This window comes from Oreochromis niloticus, linkage group LG9 (genome assembly GCF_001858045.2).
Source record: "Oreochromis niloticus isolate F11D_XX linkage group LG9, O_niloticus_UMD_NMBU, whole genome shotgun sequence".
NCBI lineage: Eukaryota > Metazoa > Chordata > Actinopteri > Cichliformes > Cichlidae > Oreochromis > Oreochromis niloticus.
This window is the reverse complement of record NC_031974.2, coordinates 17,281,792-17,302,754: the sequence shown is the minus strand read 5'-3', so window position 1 is coordinate 17,302,754 and position 20,963 is coordinate 17,281,792. Positions and strand designations below refer to the sequence as shown.

The following is a 20,963-nucleotide window of genomic DNA, read 5'->3' as shown; positions in this document are numbered from 1 at the left end:
TTTATTACAGCCGACCCCGTCTTCTGCCTATTGCTATACCCATCGCAGCAATTTCACATTTTTCCACCTTCTGTGATTCGCTCAATGCGAAGGAAGCTAAAATGTGAAATTGAATTTCTGCAATGAACCAAGCGTGTCCTGCGAGGCAGCAGCCCACCTTTTATGCTTTGTGCTTCAAACTCCAGCTCTCTGGTCCAACCAGCCTCCCCTGTCAGAGTAATCACTCTCTCCACCCTCTGTCTTAGGAGCAGAGGCTGCTGTCTGTACGTCTTTCCTTTTTGTACTTTGCTCGTCGTGCATTTGTTTTTTGTCAGTATCTCCTCCCACGCAACTGATATTGTGATCGTGATTATGTCATTTTTAAAACAGTTTTTCTTAGAATTAATCGTTTCCAGAGCCTCATGTATCTGGACAAGTAAATGTTTTTATCAGATATATAAAGATGCTTGAGTTGGGTTGGGCAGCACATTTTTACAGAACTATTGGAACCATGAGAGTGGGTGGATGCAAGGTTGGGCTGGTCTGAGCCGGTAAATTTTTATATGAGTGGCTGCACACAGGAGGGTTTAATTCTTGGATATTATAAACCAGTGCTTACATGAATTACTGTAACAGTGCTTTCATTTAATTTATCATTGTTCTCATTTCCCCGCTTTTTTCTGAATGTCGGCGTCTCTGGCTTGTTAACCAAAAAAAACTGGATTGAACCATGGAGACAAAAGCTCTTTTCAGAAATCATCCTCCTGTGATGGTAAAACCTCCTACACCATATTCTCGGCGTGACAAGTCCCAAGTCTCTGTGTGTTAAGCAGCTCCCAAACATACAGATTCTCTCATCCTGATTACTAATATATGCACGTATAAGTGGCTTTGCATACTTTCAGCTGATCAGCTCCCTGCTGCTGACAGGATTCTCATCTATGAGTTTTGTCCACAAAATGTAAATGTTCACATTTAGAAGATGCCGTGGATGTTTGTTTGTCTTTTGAGGGGGGAGGGGGGCTATTTCATTCATTAATTTTCATTAATTTCACTTAAATGTTATTTATCTTTCAGGTATTGTGGCAGTGATGTTTTGCGGCTTGAGTCAGGCAAGGTACACAGTTCTCAACTTGTCCTCTGAGGGCAGGGCAAGGATCAAGCAGGTGGGTTAACGGAGCACAACCGAAACTTGTTTTCCTTTTGATGGACAGTCATTTTTTAGTCTTCTCCTTTTGTGTAGAATAACTCTTGACGCCAGCATTTTGCAGCTCGCGCTCATGTGCAAGCGATCATTAATTGCCATTAGTGCTCAGTTGTCCAGCGGGCGTCCGTGTGGGACATCAGTCTCCAGCTATCTACTTAAAAGGCTGAGCACAGATGGAGGCTAGCACACTGTCAGACTTTGCCAGCAAGCTTTATGGAGGAGCAAAACAAATCAGAAGTACACACATATACTTATCTGTGCATTTATTATTCATTATCAGCACCATAGTGCGGCTAACTGTTTATCACAGACACTCCTAAAAGGCAGCACAGTTGAAGCCTCGGCCTATAAAGTGGATTGGCTTTGCAGGAGATCATGTTCACTTGGCAGAATGCCTCTATCTGTATTTTTTAGGGTTTATACATGCAGCTTATAGTAAAATGTGATTGAGTGTATACAGACAGTAGGTGAGTAGCTAGTGGGACCGATACTTTTCTTTCTATGATCCCCAAAAAGTGCACTTATTCACTTATTCAGCTGGATATCTTTTTTTTAACCAGAGCTCTAAATCATATAAGAAATAACAAATATGATTAATGAAATTGTAGCATCTCTTATAATTTAATGCCACTGCATGAACAGTATATGACACCAAAGTTCCTCAGCTTGGCTTAGAACGTGACAAGCTCGAGCCTGAGTCGATGAGTTGTAATAATCTTCTAATAAAAAGCAGAGTTCATTAGCATATGACTTTTTAGGTCCCTAAAGATGTGCTGTTTTATGCTTCAAATGAAATTATTTCACACAAAGATGATGACAAGAACATGCCTGCTGTTACAGCAAACCATATTATGCCCTCGAGCTTTAGATGTTTGCAGCTGCCGCCTCAAAGGGAATAACATAAACACTGGATTTGTCGTGTTTGTACAAATCTGATTCCTCTACTTCACTTTCACCCATCTTCCAGCACACAAAGTTGTTTTTTCAGAGAATGTCAAGTCGACTGCACTCATTGTGTACTCAGTGCTCGCCTGATTCTGACCCCTACCTTAACCTTAATATGGCCTAACCATAAACACTCACTTGTGCCCTGCTTGTTTGACCCATTTGTCCTCCAAGGGGAGGCAGATACCCAGAATGAGCCTCTATAGATTTATGTGTTTCTAACAACACAAGCAGGCATACACACACACACACCCACTTCGAACAGATGATCTCAGATGACCTTTTCTCTCATGATCCTCTCAATCCCTTTTATAATTTGCAGCTCTTTGAAGTCTTCAACTTCCTCGGGGAGATTTCCATCTTCGGCTACATGGGATATATATTGTTGAAGTTCACTTGCCATAAATTTGAACCAGTCTTCATTTCTGGGGCACTTGTATCCTTTTCTGCTGTATGACAGAGGACTTTACCCCCTGTTGTGCAGCTTCTGAATTCCACTCCCATCTCAGCAATAGGACTCAGTTCTGTCTCCTATTAGTTTAATGACAAGTCATTTAGTAGATCATACTGGTTATCCTGTTGTATTTCTTGCTACCTCATTGCAATACTGTGACTTCCCCAGTCCTTGGGGAAGAGGGGGAGCGGGGGGGGCTCTGCAAATGTCATCCAGCTGGTTTCCTGCAGTCAAGATCTCTACAGATTCTTTTTGTTACTGATGTTTTTGTTTGGTTTTTCTTTAGCAACGCTGTAATTAAACTGTTTAAATCTTTTTGCTGTTTAAAATAATCTTACCGTTCTTTCATTTAGCCGACTGAAGATGATGCTGTTTTAGCTTTTTCTGCATCTTTAAAAGATGTAAAGATTTAAGCTTTCTGTTCTGTCTTTTGCACAAAAATGAGAAAATATCGATTGGTTGTATTTGAAATATGAATCATATTGTGAATGTGAATATCGAAGCGGAAAATTAGTCAGCAAAAATATTCCAGCTATCGTAGAGCAAACAGCCCCACCCCGGACAAGTTTTAGGGTTTATGCAGAGAGGCGGACAACCATTCACGCCTACAGCCAGTTTAGAATCACCAATTAACATGAATGTGTTTGGACTGTGGGAAGGAGAATATGCAAACTCTACACAAACGAGCCCAAGCCTCCTGGCTGATTTGAATCTTCTCGGTGTGAGACAGCAGTGCTAACTATCACACCACCGCGCCTCATGTTTATCTTATAGCAACGAAAATTAGAGAATTTGCAATTTTTCTTACTTTTCTGTCACTTTACAGTGTTTAAAGTTAGACCAAACAGCTGTTACATTAATCAGCTAGTCCTTGACATCTAGATATTTATGCTGTTTAGCAGAAAAAATCACAGTTAATATCAAAAATAAATGCCAGGTTTTGAAAAAGATATGCTCGGAGGCATCCAACGATCATAGCTTCTGTCTAGATTTAATATATTGCATATAGTGTCAAATATCATACAGGAAGAAATCCATCACAGGCAGGAGATGCATAGGTTTCTCCCCTGGCAGCAGCCTCTGTAGACCAGAGTACAATGGCGATAGAACTCGCGTCGTCTTATCAAAAAACGATCTGCTCTTTAATGATAAATAGAAAAATTATACTGTCATAACAGATGTCTCATGTTCAGAAGCTTTATTGTATCCGTCAGCTTTGCTTTCTGAGAGAAATGATTGGGCAGTGATGGACTGATGGCTGCTTGCTGTACAATTGTCCTTTCCTGAGAGCTGGCACGACCATAGTGTATGCTGGAGGAGCGACTCTAGTGGCTGCACTCCAAGGAGCTGTTCTTTCACAGTCCAGTGCCCAGATGGCCAGCAATTATTATTACAATCCATCTTCTACCATAGGGTCAAAGGGGCCATAGAAATAGTTGACTGAGCAGATTCTTTATTCCAGTGCTCTTATGTTCAGCAAAAGGGGCTGCCAATAAAAAAAAAAAAAGAAAAGAAAGAAACAAATGATTTGAGCATTGGGTCTGATTTCTTTAAAATATGTTTTTGGCAATCTACCTTCATTAGATGGAAGTCAGGAAATGTGGGGAACGAGTGCACAGGAATTTAATAGGAGTTTTAAAAAGCTCCGGCTAGCTATCTACACATACAGGAAGATCACCCGGATGTACAAACATGAATAAGTGGAGGTCGGATTCCAGTTGTACGGCTCTAAAAGTGTCTATGAAAAAGAAATAACCCCAGTGATTCCACCCTGTTAATCGCTCTTTGGTTATGCTGTAGATTTTAATCGCTGTAGCTTGCAGCCTTTGCCAGTGACAATAGAGATAGGCTTTATTGGAAATGAGGCTGAGATGAAAGTGCTTAATTACCTCCATTCGAATAGCTCAGAGGCCTTTGATAAAGAAAAATGACTGCTTTTGGGAGCAGGATATTGCTTTTGAAAATCCATAGGGTGCGTGAGATGTAATATTGACTGCAGGGTGCGAGGGAGTACTGTTTTAGTAATAGCCCTGTCAGGCCGAGGTGTCCTGCCTAAAATATTGGTCCCTTTATTTATACCGTTATATTTAGACTTATTAAGGATAAACTCAAATCCTTTCTCTTATACCAAAGCAGGGTTACCTGTCTGCACAGATTAGTTTTTATGCAACAAATTTCAAAGAGGATCTTTTTTTTTCTTTTTTAAGAGCAAAGAGCTTTCCAAACCCTCTTCACTTTGGACCGCTCAGCTTACCCTTTACTTACGTCAGACTATCAAAAAGGAAAAAAAACCTATGAGAGGATCTGAGGCTGTATTTCTAACTTCTTCTAAAAGCATGACCGATGATGTGACGTGTATCCCAGATGGCAGCTATGTCCCCGGTAATTGCACAGATATCATCTTGATAACTTCTGCCCAGGACACTTGGCATTCAGTCTCATCCTACGTGAGACATCAAAGTGTGTGTGGAGGGCAGAGACAGCTGGCGCAGCCTGATTGGCTTCATGCCTCGGCATGGCGCCACGTTGCCGTGTTTTCATCCCAAACAGAAAATATCCAGAGATTTTTTTTTTTTCGTGTGTTTGCGCACGTGCGTAATATTTAGTGTTATTCACAGGTGGACGTCTATAGCCTGTCCTCACAATGTTGCATTTATTTTTTTCTGGATGCAAAGAATTGAGCAAAAAATGTGATTACTTATCAATGATGTCCAGTTAACCAGTGTGATTTACGCCACTTTTTTATTCCTCGGCAGATTTTCGACAGTATAAGACAGAATGATCAACTTTCCATGAAACCTGCAAGTCTATAAATGTTCTCCTTAATCTGCATTCAATGCATACAGCTGTCCGTCTTTCTTTCAAGAGCATTCAACATCTACCCTTTATCTTTCCTGCTGAACCTTGGTCGCACAAACAAGATACCTTGCAAGTTCCAGCACTTCATGATCTTTGCAGGTACACTTTTCATTCTAGTTGTTGTTTTTGCTACGAGAGACTGGGGGGCGGAGAAGAAAACTTTCACCCTGATTTATCCCATGAAAGCTCTAATTATTCCACTCTCTTCCTCGCCTGCAGCTAATGGCATGAGTAGAGATGCTGAGAAAATGTGTCCTCTGTGGAACAAGTGCGAGCTGGTGTGCGCATTAAGTCAGTTAAGGCGAACACAAAGACCAGCACCTACCTCGGGCTTTAGAATAATTCACCTTGTTGGAGAAAGAATTTTTGCATTAATCAATACTGTCTGAATTTGAGATTTATGTTTTTTAAAGAAGCTTTTTATCTATTTGTTGCCTGTGAGTGGAAGCATATATAGAAGTCTTAGTCTTACTTATCTGAGGTATCTGAGACTAACGGTTGGCACCCTGAATGATTTGATGATGCAGGAGAAGGGAACCTTTGATGTGGGGTAGCGCCACAGCAGCATGTTTCTCTGCTTGTCTGACCCACTTTACGTCTTACGTAAGGTTTCTTTATAAAAAGCCCTTGTCTTGCTATTTTTCAAAACTCCCCCACTGTCGCCGCTACCACCTCCCTCATCTTCTTTTTTTTCTCGCGGCAGGAAAGGATTTGCTCTGGGAATTGTTTTGGCTTTAAGCATTATGTCACTACTGTACAGCAATCTTGGAGTTTGTTTCAGGGCTATTTGCTGGTCAGCAAGTGGTCAATGATAGTGACTGTCAGGGTGTTATTTGTTACCCATTGACAGAGTTATTAACTGGCTCAGCTTCTGTGTAATTGGTTGGTAGATGGTTGTCTGGTGGTTTAATGGAAGGCATTAATCCAGCTGTTTGCTCAGAAATGTCTTCTCTTGCCTCAGGTTTGAGGGGGGCTGTGGCTTTCAGACTGGCTGTAAAAGAAACAGATACAGAAGTGACGCGCACCATCTTCACCACCACCCTACTGATGATTGGCTTCACCATCTGGGTACTTGGTACGGCTGCCGATCCCATGCTGCGGCGTCTGGACATCAGGTCGGTTCTAACACCTTGTCGAGTGATACAGATAGTGGGATGCGAGGAAGACCTGTCGTCCTGTCTCTCCATCTGCCCATCTGTGTCTTCTTCATTTGTTCTGCCAGTGCCCACAAATTTACTTAATTAGACTCTCACGTGTATTCTCTCTCAAAATACAACAGCTCTTTGTAAAAGGAGCACATTTGAATTCTGATGCCCCCTCCTCTTCTTCGTCACCATCCACACACAGCCTTTGTGCAAACGTGCCCTCCATTAGTGACTTGCACAGCTGGAGTGCAGGGAAAGCAGGTACACAGGTGCCCCACACAGATAATAGTAAAATATGGGCTCCTGTTGCAATGGTGCACATAAATGCAGCATTGCAACGGAAGCACATATCGAAAGATAGTTTTTCTTTTAAAGTCTGTATACTGCGATTCAAGGCCAGTGGGTGATAATGATTAAAGAGCGCACAAGAGGCGTGAAGGATGCAAGGCGGTAATTAGATACTTATATTATTAAAGGGTAATCTATGGCCCAGATCACAGTGGTATAATTGACTCCCACAGTCTGTGAAAGAAGTCTGTGCAGTGTACATGGTTTCAGCTTGATGCAACTCTAAGAAAGATATACTTACAAATCAACTAAAAGCAAATGTGTTCAGTATAATAGAGGAAGTACATAATAGTGAACACAGCCTGATTTTAAAGGATAAATGACATTTCAATAAAAATTAATAAAAAGATGAATATGGACAAATTTTGTTAAGTGGAAAAGATAAACCATAAACAAATGTTGATCAAGGGCAAAAAAACAACAAAAAAAACAAAACAGTAAAAGAATATAGAGTAAGTAAAGAAGAGCTAAAGGTGTGCCTGAGGATCTTAGGATGAGATCTGGCTTGTAGGATTGCAGCAATCCAGCTGTACAGTAGGTCCAAAAGCTCCTTTGGTGGGAAATTGAAACACACAGCAGCACAATTTGTGATGAGAAGCAAAACCTGGAGCTAGCCTGCTGCTAATGAATTGCAGATTGGCTTTTGTAATTGAATCTTGTTGTTCATTTGAGCTTTTATAGTCAAATAAGCTTCATTTAATTGTAATTCTACAGTTTATGAACCAGACAAAGAGCCAGTATCCGTGTGAGATCTCCCCGGGTGCTGGATTTGTATCCACAAACCCTGCTCTTTTGTGTGCTACAAGCTGAACTGCTTTGAGCTGTTTTAAGGCATTTTTGTTATGTCATTAATAGAACTTGGCTCAATTGTTAATGCTGGCTGTCCACTAATCACTAATCAAGCAGTTCAGTCCTCAGCCACTCCACATGCTGAAGTGTCCTTGAGCGAGACACTGAGTTGCAACCAAAGGCAGGCCAGCACCATGGAGAGCAGATTTGCCAACATTTGTGTGATGAGAAACATTTTGTAAAGCTTTTTGTACAGCTAAGGTAAAAAAACAAAACATATACAAAAATCAGACACTTTATTAGGTACACCTGCTCAGTTAACTGAAATACAAATATCTAATTGGCCAATAACGTGGCAGCAACTCATTTACACATGTAGATATGGTCAAGACAACCTACTGAATTCATAATAGAGCATCTGAATGGAGAAAAAAATGGTTGGTCTGAATGTTTCAGAAACTGCTGATCTACTCTCATTTCCACCCACAAACATCTCTAGCTGGTAATAAGCTGGTCATTGTAAATGAAAATTTGTTTCCAGGGCATATGAGTTAGCATACAGCACCTTGTGACTAATACGCTAATGTAACAAATACTGTATTTTATTAAATCATGTGTATTTCTTTAATTTGATTTGTACTGACATGCACTGTAAATCTTTACATTATCCACTGTGTTAGACCCTTACATTTAGAGAGAGCTGTTGAGTTGTATTGCTGTTATACCTCCCACTCTCTCCCTTCTGCTTGCTTTTGTGTCTGTGTACATACTCTACATGTGCACCTGTGGATATTTGTCCTGAATAATGCATCTGCCCGCTGTTTATCCACATGACATGACTGTCTTTATGAGTAGTCATTCCGTCAACGCATCACAGTACAGTGCGTCGTGCCTCCAGGGCTGTCATGTTTCAGAGAATAACTCTTTTCCTCACTTCCTATCCCAAACTCCCACGACTGCTTCCCTCTTCATCTCCTTTCCCTCAACCAATTGCATGAAGTAAAGGGACAAGAAGCAATTTTGAAAGACTTCATTTTGGTGAATAATACATTACATTTCTTCACCTGGAGGAAATTTACCTCCTATTCCATCTTTGAAATATAAAATGGTTTTGTGGAGGAGTCTTTGAAAGTTGTACTCTGTGTAAAATTAGTTCTGCATATACAGTGCAAGAGGGTGTGCAGATTTAGAAAGAAATTGAAAAACACAAGAAGTTATAACTTGTAAAACTAAGGAGAAATATTTGGGAGTCTGCACTGCCTCTTGGTCAGAAAGCAAAGGTACAAAAATCTGTACGTAAAGTGCTATTTATAAATGCTAAGGCGAGACTTCTTTATGTCGTATCCTCTTCTATTATAGGTAATTTGCTACTGAAAAGATATGTGGGTGCATTAAAGCATATCAGAGTGCTCTTACATGCGTAGACCTGTGAAAAACTTAAGCACACCCTTACTGCCTCCATGGGAATTAAATGGGTAACCAGCAGCCAGGTGCTGTTAATCAAATGCACTTGATTAACTGATAATCAGCAAGTGTGAGCAGCTCGATAAAACAGAGGTTTGGCAGTTTTGCTTGTATGGAGCAATCAGGTATGTGCTAACAAAATGCCACAATTTTCCCAGGCGTGGAAGTTACAGAAAAAAAAACAACAACACAAGAGTTACTGTACATCTTTGAGTCTACAGACCTTAAATGTTAAAGTGCATGACAGAAAGTATAGTTTAAAAACGACTGAACAAATATGGCTTATTTGGATAGTTACCAGGAGAAAGCCTCTTCTATCTAAAAACAACATGGGAGCACAGCTTAGCTTTGCAAAGTTGCATCTGTACAAACTTCAAGACATCTGGAAGCAATGTCCTTTGGACAGAACACCAAAGCAGAGATGTTTGGCCATAATGTGCAGTACCATGTTTAGTAAAAACCAAGCACAGCATATCAGCGTGAACACCTCATACCAACTGTCAAGCACAGTGGGGAACTTGACAGTTGCCATTTGGATTTGTTTTGCAGCAACAGGACTTGGGCAGCTTGCACTCATTGAGTTCATTATAAACTCTGTATACTAAAGTATTCTAGAGTCAAATGTGAGACCATCTGCCCATCACCTAAAGCTTGGTCCAGATTGAGTTGTGCAACAGGACAATGCTCCCAAACACAGCCACAAGTCTGCAACAGAATGGCTGGCAAATAAAATAATCATGTTTCTGCCTTTGCCCAGTCCAAGGCTAGAATTGAACCTAATTGAAAAGCTCTGGCAGGACCTTAAGAGAGCTGTGCATAAAGGAGTGCCTTCAAACCTCAAACAATGGTGTAAAGAAGAGTTGGCCAAAATTCCTCCACAACCATGTGAGAGACAGAAAATGATTACTTCAAGTTACTGCTGCTCAAGGTGGCGTGTTCTTCGTTGTTCACTGGACTTCATAGGAAACTTTCATTTTTTTACATGACTGCCTAAGACAGGAAATGACCAGATTATCTGTCAGTAAAAGTTGTTTACAAGCTGACATTGGAATTTTATCTTTCATTATAAAAGATCACGGGAGTTTTCTAACCACAAAGGGGACACGAGAATTCAAGAAGGACAAAGAAAGTAGCTTTTACAGCCAGGCACAAATGGGGAAAAATGTATTTCATTGCACTGTTTTTTTTTTTTCTCTATTCCTCTATCTATAGCTCACATTGTGCTACACAGACACACAAACAAGTGCATGAATACAAAGTCATTAATGCACGCTACACACGAGTGAGCTGAGCTTAGAGGGGGTGAAGAGTCTTTTAGACTGCAATGTGAAATTCATGTGCTGCATGCTTAGATAGACTGTTAAAACCATGGACCATGTGAGCACTGTGTAATAAAAGACTCCCTCAGTTTTCAGCTCACTGTCCAGACATCACACTTCACTTGATGAAATGTGCTTTTAAAGCTAGACTGTCTCCCAGTTCTCCTCTCCCTCTCTACAGTTCCTCCATTTCAGTCTCAATTTCAGGGTACATTATTGCCCACACTCACAGCAGCATGAGTTTCATCATGATGCCACAAAATAAACTGATTATTTACACCTTACTGCACGTGGTAATGAAAATGCTATTTTTCTTTATTGTACAGTCCCTTGTAATTGTTGATATATTGGGACACAACTGCAAAGCCGTGTAATCGTTATTTTCCCTGGTTCTCCTCCTCTGCATTGTTGCGCTTCTTTCGTAAGCTCAACAGCAACCTCCAGAGATGTTGTTGGACTCAGCAGGAGGTGCAACACAAATTTTGGAAGACCAACTCCCAAAACAAAGATGCCAAAAATAACATTAAAAAGGAACAAAAAAAGGGGGTTCTGTTTTCACTGAAGTGCAATCAAGTGCAGGAGGAACTAACCAACCAAAGATGAAAGCTCAACCTTGATGCAGTGCAGTAAAGTCTGACAGCAGGAGGAATTTTATTGTTATTGCGAAGCCAGTGTTTAAACACCGGGGCAGATTGAGGTGGACTTCAGAACAAGTCTCTTTCAAATCATTTTTATTTTTGCTATATTCATCTGATGCATGGCACCGATAATTATAACAGCTATATATAGTTGACATAATTATATGTTGGCCTGTGGAAAAAGGCAAAACGCAGAGACACACTCAGATGCACAGTGTGTGTCACACTGCTGGTTCTCAGTCTCGGTCCGTCTCCTCGGCTTTAATGTGGGCTGGAGGTGGCAGGGCGCCCCTTGGGGGATTTGAAACTCAGTCACAGTGAGCAGTCTGGGGCCACTAGGCTTTGAAGAATAGCCAGTCATGTCCTCTTCAAGCCATTTCCGTTTGAATGTCATTATATTCCTCAATCACTGTTATTATTTATGATTATCTATTACTAGCAGTCAACTGGTGCTTTGCATACTTATGTATTTAAAAAAAAACATACAGTGGTTAAATTTACTAAACCAACGCACAATGTAAGGTTTATGCCACAGCTGCCCTAAACAGTACTGGTAATTACCAGAATACTTCTTTGTGTTTTTAATGTTTTAATGCTGAAATTTGCTGTTTTACAAAAATAAGAAAAATAGTAAAGCCTATTATTAATATTTTTCACTAATATCTTAAACTACAGTTCGTTCCCTCATTCCTGAACAGAAAAAACAGTTTGAGTGGTTGAATGTTAGGCTACATTTTAAAATTGTTGCCATAAAAATGTGAGTTCAGTCAATTCAGTCATTTTTAATTAGTTTTGAAGTAATACCCCCAAAAAGTTGATTCATCTGGACGTAGCGTTTTCAGTGGGAGAAACGTTTCATCACTCATTCAAGTGACTTCTTCAGTCTCAGCTGACTGCAGGTTTCTCATAAACAGTACATTTGCATAATGACTGTAACTAGCACCGCTGATGAACAATGTGCTGTGAGGTCAGTTCCTTGACCATTACTATGCAAATTGTCATGACCATTGATCAACAACGAATGATCAGTGGTCATGAGTACCATTCACAGAGAGTTGGGGAATGGCTGCGATGACACAAAGTTGATGTGTACCATAAACCAACATGTATGGATCAGCATTTAAGGTTTGACTCTCATCATCCACCGGAACACAGCTGGTTATCCCAGCTGGACATTTGTCACAGCTGGGAAGGCACCTAAAGAAAGCTGCAGCTGATCCAGTAGAGAAGGACAACCGCTGCCTAAGTGAAAACCCTTAGTGATCCCTTGTGTGTCAGGAGAATCGGAACAGTTGGGACGCATTTTCTCTAAACACTGCGTCTCGGTGGCTTTCAAACTCCAAAACACAACTGGTCCACCCCAAGGATCGGGTCCCCCGACACAAACAGAGTAGTATAGTGTACGCTGTTAAGTGCCAGGAGGATTGTCATGATTTATACATCGGGGAAACCAAACAACCATTTGTGAAGCAGATGGCACAACACAGAAGAGCTAACTCGTCAGGCCAGGACTCTGCAGTCTATTTACACCTACATGTTAGTGGACACTCTTTCAATAATGAGGATGTACACATCCTGGACAGGGAGGAACCCAGGTTTGAGCGCGGAGTCAAGGAGGCCATTTACGTGAAAAGGGAAAGACCATTTCTGAACCAAGGAGGGGGCCTAAGGGTACATCTGTCACCATCTTACAATGCTGTGATTGCAGCCATTCCCCAACTCTCTGTGAATGGTACTTATGGCCTTTGATCATTGATCAATGGTCTTTGATCAGTGGATGTTGATCAATGATCATGACAATTTGCATATTAATGATCAAGGAACTGACCTCACAGCCCATTGTTCATCAGCAGTGCTAGTTTCAGTCATTATGCAAATTGTAAATGGCCTGTATTTATATAGCGCTTTACTAGTCCCTAAGGACCCCAAAGCGCTTTACACATCCAGTCATCCACCCATTCACACACACATTCACACACTGGTGATGGCAAGCTACATTGTAGCCACAGCCACCCTGGGGCGCACTGACAGAGGCGATGCAAATGTACTGTAACACAGGTTATTTCTATCAACATAAACTCTGTGCATAGCTACAACAAGGAGGCTAACTTGTGACAGAAAGCATAGTGAAAATTACCTGCCAGTGATCATTATTAGCATTGTCATTGTAGGCATTTTACTAAAATCTCAGCTCTTGCAATGTACAGCCTCACAAAGAGCCTAGGTCGGCTATAGACTTGTGTAATCTGCGTTCTTCATGCCGTGAAAATGATTGATCAAGGATGTGAGAAGAGAAGAAAGCTCCCATGTATCCCATTTGCCCTTTGTGAAATTATGCCATTTCAAAATACTTCATGGTGCCTATTGAGGGCAGGCTTTGCTCTCTGCTGCATGTGTGTGTGTGTGTGTGTGTGTGTGTGTGCATGCGCATTCAAATGAGCAGTATTCAAAATTTGGAGGCTAAGGCATAACAGCTGGAGTCTGGCTAATGACTGGCCTGCTTGTTTTGAGAGGACAGATGGACGGGTGGAAAACTGATGTCACTTACTCTCCTTCATGCCCCACTGACCTCTTATCTCTTTCTCACTCCCTCTCTCCTTCTCTTTCTGTGCCTTTGACATCCGTCTGCCTCTCAAGGGTCAGTATTGGGAGCTTTAACAGCAGCTTTCATCAAATTATAATGTACATTTGCAGTTTTTGCCCTTTTCAAGTCTTATCCAAGTATTAGAACAAGACTTAACACGTGTAGATCATCCCTCTTCATAGTAGGCTGAAGGAGAGAGGAAAGTCAGCCACATACCCTCATGTACACAGGCAAATACACACTGCCCATAATAAAGAGACGTCAACCTGATCGGAGGGAAGATACTTCAAAGAACTCCAAAGATGAATGGCTCCTGCATAGGTTTGCCCCTTCTGATAATGAAAGAAGACAACGGGGACAGAGAGACAGAAGCTTAAATCCATCATTGGTATATTCTTTATTCTGTTCAGTCAAAGTGATTGCTTTGCAACAAAGGAAAATGGAAAAACACAAGAAACGTGTGTATTAGAAAACAGATCTACAACAAGGAATGACTTTGAAATTTAGACAGGGAACAAATACTATAATTTCTTCCCTTAAATAATGCAATATATATTCAGTATTGAGATTTCAATCTTAGCTGTACAGCAGCCTTGTGAACGTCAGAACTTGTAAGAATACTCGTCTTTCTTTAGTCCTTTTAATGAATAGATTGAGGGGGTTAGGTAGCTGTCTCCCTGTCAGTCTGTTTTGTCACATAAAATGCATCTGTCCATTTTTTGCACTCCACTTTGTATGCCAACAAAATACATTCATTATTAATGAAGGCTGATGATCCAGTGATGGATTGGAGCTATAATACTGAGCCCTGAACACTTTGTCACTGTTGTTTTTCAATACAAAAGGCAGCTTACTTCTTATTCTTCTTATTGTTTTTGTTATCCTTACTTTTCTTATTCCCCTGTTCTTCCCATCCTTTGCTGTACTGAAATTTAAATCTTATTTTTCATTGTATTAGTCTCATTGCTCTCACACAGTGGGGACTTGCGAGTTCAGCCAGCCGCACCAACCACTGATTAAGCTTCTGAAGTGTCCAAGAGCCGGGTTTTAACTTAACATTTCAGATGACTCTCTTCAGGGAAGAGGATCTGCCAACAAAATACACCCTTGGTCTTGTCCAGCGGGAGCTCTCAGCTCCAAATATTCATGACCTCAAGCAGGCATTAGCCAGTTTTGTCTAGGCAAAGCAACACAACACTGATACCTCTGAAACCTGGCAATCGCTGCTATGCTTAGGCTGAAGTTGTACTTCAAACTCATTCTGTATTCATGAAGGAGGAAAACAGTTACTGAGTTCAGCTTGTAAGGTTACAGCGTTGATGAGACTTCGGTGCCATATTCGAGGTCTTAAAAAAGGTTAGTTCCTGGAAGAGGTAGGGACCTAGGCAAGGATGTTATTGAAGAGGAACATCGTGAGACAGATGGAAGCTGGGAGATGAAGGTAAATTATGATTCTGATGCTGATCAGACATGAAATGTTATCTCTTCACATTAGCCTGCCAGGGTTACTCTCGGGCACCAGATACAGATAGTCCCATCTTATCTTACCTATCAACACACATAGGAGAGTAGGTAGTTGAACTCTGTGTGTGTGTCTGTGTTTGTGGATGCAGACGAAAAAAAGGTGATAGCTTGAGGGGAGCGTCCAAGCTGCTCTTAGTGTGCTGGTTTTCCTGCACAGTTCAATGGGTTACTCTCATAGTGGATTGATAGTCGTAGCAGTGTGCAAAGACTAAACAGATTGCCGTGGTAACCGCATCTGTCAGATCGGCCAATACAGCAAGTTTATCAGGTGGAGATTGACTCTGGACGGAGGACTCATACACTGGAGCCCTGTGCTTCAGCTTTCACTAAAAAGGCCCAGAGGCACGACCTAATGGATATGACGTCAATACAGAGGGAGGAGGAGGAGGGCCATTAAAAGGAACATCAGGGCAAGAGAAGCAGCCACATGTGTGTCTATTCATGTGAGTGTTTCAGGGAACAATGTTGCTATAAATACAGAAATAGGGACATTTTGCATGAGGACGCAAAATATGCAAATGGCATACACACAGGATTTGTGGATGAGCATTTTTTTGGTCTTTTTAAAGAAAGAGGGAAACAGGTGGGGAAGAATATATTGGGACTGGATCAGTATGTTTTGTGTGTAAGAGTGGTAGGTGTCTGTGGGCTGAAAGAGGATCCACACATGAGTATGAATAATAAAATAGACGTGGGGTGCTTCTGCCGCACGCCCTCTCACGTAGTCACAGATGCAAATGCACATGTACGCACATTTTTCCACTCTGCTGTTGGATGAACAGTGCTATAAGAATGCGGACTGCATGGACTGCTCAGAATGAAAGTGGCAATGAGGACTGATGGATGGTACCGACGGGGCCAAAATTTGCAGCACTGCAGAGAGCTGCAGAGGTAGAGAGAGGAAGAGAGTTCGAAGCACTCTGGATCCCAGGGCTGCATCACTGTGCGTGCTGTTTACAAGGAGGCTGTGCAGTTTGTTTTTGCGTGAGAGTTGTGGGAGCTTCTTTTTGGAAGCGGAGAGGGCTAATGAATTCAGCTTTCCCAGCATCCCCAGCTGCCTCGCGACCTCACCTCTCAATCACTCGCAATGGGTACCTTTTATTTATAGAGCCATTATTTTTAGCCCTCTATAATTTCAGCCGTCTGCCTCTTGAAGAATTAACGGCAGGCACATTGGAGGGAAAGATGGAGAAAGAAAATTAGAGAGAGACGGCCAGAAAAGATTGAAAGAATCAGTTGAGTCAAGTTCATTTTTGTACTGCATAAAAGAAAATTATTTTCTTTACAACCTAGTTCTTATTTTCACAGTTTGGGCCTTCGTTTTTATGAATTATTAAAACATTTTACTCACAGTTTAATTGGCAAGACTTTGGAATGCAGCACTGAAGTCAAGAAGGTGAGACAAATTAAAAATCTACATGTAGTGTAGGGAACATCTCTTTGAGGCTGTAACTTTCCAAAGTGATGCTTCGAGTTGAATATTTACGTCAGCATGCTAAAATTTAGGGAAGCTCATTTCCCCACACAGCACTTTTTTGCCTAGATTTGATCACAAAATAACTCAAAATATCAAGTTATTTTCTCAATTTTGAGCTATTTTAAGTTTGAGTCGGGAAGTGGTAAAATTTGAGATGCCTAATACAAAATGCTGACTTATGGGTAGCAAAGAAAACACTTGATTTCAGCTAATATATATAAAGTTGGACTTTTTTTTTTTTTCAGTAAAGTTCGCCACAAGGCTAAAACCTAACCATTTGATCCGAAATCTGCAGTCTTAGACCCAACTGTTATTTCTAGAGTCAGGAAATCATGACCCAGAGAGAGGACATGAGCGCTGGTCAAATGTGGACTCCCAATACACAGATGAGGAAAGAGGGAAAAATTTATTGCTTCAGCAGATAGAAGGGAGCTGTGTGTCTGTGTGGGGTGGTGGCTAGAGACAGAGGGCGAAATGGATGCAGACTAACTCACTGAGAGACCATCGAGTGAAACGGGAGAATGAGTGCTGGGAACATGGTCATTTATTCGGCCTCGAAAGCCTCCGAGCATTGGCACTGCACAAATCAAGCCCATGCAATCAAATCTTCATTGAAGGCAACTGTGCGAAACTGTTATACAACCGACACATAGCTATGGGTGACACTTCACCACAGAAATGTGGGTTTGTGTGTATGTGTGCCCGGCATCTGAGTGTACGGCCTCCTGACTGTTAGACCCCTGCCCCAAGGCACAACCAGAGGAAAAGGAGAACAGTCTTGGCAGCCCTTGAGTGGGCCATCTGTTCCTGTGGATGTGGTCAGTCTGAATTAGACCCTTCTGTATCTCTTGCACGCTCAGACACACACACACACACACACACACACACACACACACACACACACACACACACAGGGATAAACAATCCCGTCTTCTTTCTGCTTGCTTTCTCATCTACTGTATTTCATGGGGCACAGTACATCTGGCTGTCAGGCTGCCGCGGCCCCCTGGCCATGTGTCTGGACTTCTGTTCAGAGGGTCTGTGGTTTCAGGGGGAGCAAAGGCAAAAAAAAAAGAAAAAGAAAGGAAGGGTTGGGGCTGGGGAGGACTCATATCGATTCATACCCGCCAGCAACGCGCCAAGAAACTGCTTTCATAATCCTCCCTCTTAAATAATTCACCACTCGCCCTCAAAATTTCATCAGCACCTACATATAGAGAACAATCTCCCCCACAGCAGCAGCAGCAGCATTGTGAGGAAGGTAGAGGATGATGAGGCAGCAGATGAGTGAGCAGGTGGAAGATAGCCTGTTGATAATATCCCTGTCAAAACCCAGAATCAGCTATCGCAGGCCACTTGTGTGGCTGCAACACATTCATCTGTGCGTCTCCAGACATGACAGTATACCAGATTTTGGGACGTGCGATTTATCAGGTACATTTGACTAATGTTCAGACCAGCTGGCTGCAGTCGTAGGAGACAAATTTTACATGATACAGCCAGCATTATGGAGCAAAGTACTCTATACTGAATAATCTAAAAGCAGAGTGCTGTTAACCATTCAACCATTCCTACAGTCGTCTCTGCAGTGGAAAGAAACAAGCCCATTTCCCTGGGCAACATATAAAATACAAAACAGGATGAAGTTATTGGAATTGCTTTGTCAAGTTAGTCTTGTTACCAGTGGTTTCTTTCTCTGAGATTCTCCTGATGTATTTAGGTGGTGCCGGCAGACATCACCCTTGATCCTCAACAAAAAAGAGATGGCAGAATCCAAATACGGCAACCAAAGATTAAGACATCCCCTTAGAGCCTGCCGTGGCTCAAAAGAAGGCACTTGATCTCATATCCTTGAGGGTAGTTTGGCAGGAGTGAGAACAGGAAGAAAGGAGAAATCAAGGCATGTTAAAGGGGTTGTTCTGTCCCAAAAGTATGAATGATGTAGCAGTTGCCGGCAAATGCCACTAGACTAGTAACATACTTATTGAAAGATTAATCAATTTGTGATTAAATCTGGTTTGATTTCCCTGATGCCAACGCGGTGACTTGTCAGTGCGCACACACCAGCGAGCAGTAATGCAAGAGGCGAATAATATATTTTCAATCACTTTGCAAGTTATTAACAGTCATTATTCAAGTTGATGTCATAAAGCAGTTCAGCCTTCAGCATGAACCCAGCTGAATATGTGAGCATCTTTACTTTTTACTTCTTTACTTACTTCACATAATCTCACAGTCACTAGTAGTTCTTGCCAGTCTCATCTTTAACTTTGCCAGCATATTTCTTTAGCATTGATTATATTATCACTATGCATGTAGACCCTCTAAGACTAAAATAAACATTGTTAAAAAAGAATTCATGTTGGATTTGTGCAGTATTGGGATGTTGCGTTGCATCCTCTTGGACAGTTACTGTCCCGCAAAGTCCCCAGACTAAATTTAGGCTGTTTCCTTATGACATGGTGAGACATGCAGGTGGACAGCAAGAGGGGAAATTAATTCTGTACAATAATAATATCTTTGGCTCGCACAGGCTTCTCTACTCCCAGCCGTCTTTGGATACCTCCGGCAACCCAGTTGGCTATAATGCAAAAAACGCTCCTTCCTGCTGACTTGACATTGTTTGAAAAACTGATGGTTAGCAGTTCACATAGTGAGGAAATACTGACTTTCAGTAATAATATTCTTTGTTGTTTTTACATTGCTTTGTGCACAGCAGGATCTAGATAGAAAAATGGTATTGTGCTATGGTTAACTTTTTCTAAGATGAGAAAATAAATTGTCAAAAAATACATATAAATATAAATTTCCTTATATTCTCTTCCTACTACATTATATTGAAATATTGTTATTTTTCCAACATTTCATTTATCTGTTAGTGCCTACACTTTTTTTACACTCAAAACAGCTGAAACATAAGCTATAATGGATTTATCTATAAAGTAGTTTGAGCAGAAAGCACCTTTGTAACTGATCACATGCAGTACTACTGATCATGATCCTGAGTTTTATACTCAGGATTTTGAGTTCTTAGTTTGAATCCCCTAGTTTATGATTTACATTATTTTATTATTATTAGAATTATTACTGTTATTATTTTGGTAATCATGATTAGGGTTTATATCTCATTCCTTGTGCTTTGGTTTATTTTCCCACACTACTAATGTTAAGTTGCTACATATATGTGTGTGTAGTCTGTGTATTGGTTAGTTACTTCGTGTTTTAATTTGAGTGTTTTGCACTTAGATTTTCTTGCCCTTTGTCTTGTTATCTAGATTTGATTCACCTGTGCCTACTTACGGACTTTGTGTTTGGGGCATTTCTCTGCCTAAAATAAAGTATGCATTTGAGTCCTTGACCTCACAATTCATGACAATTACAGCCAGCTCTTAAATTAGTTTTTCACAAGCTCTAATAAAATGAGAGAAATTTCCATCCATCCATTTTCTTTGATTTATTCACAATAGAATACAGAAAAATATCAAATGAGGGGACAAATTGAAGGTGATTTTGAATTTGATGGCAGTAATACTTCTCAAAAAGTTGGGACATGGCCACTGTGTAGCATCCACTCTTCTTCTTCTTCCCTTCAGCCCATAAACACCTGAGGAGACCTGCAGCTGGACTTTTTGGAGAGGACTGTTGTCCCGTTTTTGTCTTATATATGATTCAATGCAAGGTCTTCCCTGAAAATGACATCATCTAGATGGGAGCATGTGTTGTTCTGAAACCTGTGTATACCTTTCAGTATCAGTGGTGCTTTTCTAGATAGAAACCAATGCAAGATGATGAGATACTCAACCATTATTTTGAAATTGTTCCACAATTTCTAGACTTTTGGTTGTTGTTGCAGATTTGTGATCCTCTGCCCATCTTTATTTCTGAGAAACTCTGCTTCCCTAAGAAGCTCTTTTTATACGCAATCATGTTACTGACCTGCTGCTATTTAACCTAATTAATTGCAAAATGTCCCTAGAGTTCTTTCTTTTTTTAGCACCACTTACTTTTCCATCTTTTTGTTGCCCTAGTCCCAACTTTTTCAAGACGTGTTGCTGTCAAATTCAAAATGAGCTAATGTTTAACATACAGTAGTAAAATTTCTCAATTTAAACATTTGATACGTTTTTATACATTCTATTGTGAAGAAAATGAGTGTTTGTGAGATTTGTAAATGATTGTTTGTGTTAACATTTTACACATGATGCCAACTTTTTTGGAATTGGGTTTGTAA

The 20,963-nt window shown here is 40.9% G+C and overlaps 1 protein-coding gene across 4 annotated transcripts in view; it reads left to right on the top strand.

The window, feature by feature from the left end:
• Window positions 1–20,963, top strand: part of LOC102078638 (sodium/hydrogen exchanger 9) — a 66,055-nt gene that overhangs the window by 24,356 nt on the left and 20,736 nt on the right. For all 4 annotated transcript variants that reach the window (XM_005448898.4, XM_005448897.4, XM_013277049.3 and 1 more), the window contains exons 9-12: window positions 1,057–1,145; window positions 2,454–2,567; window positions 5,432–5,543; window positions 6,406–6,559. In XM_005448898.4, the coding sequence (XP_005448955.1) occupies window positions 1,057–1,145; window positions 2,454–2,567; window positions 5,432–5,543; window positions 6,406–6,559 (469 nt within the window). The remainder of the gene's footprint in view (window positions 1–1,056; window positions 1,146–2,453; window positions 2,568–5,431; window positions 5,544–6,405; window positions 6,560–20,963) is intronic.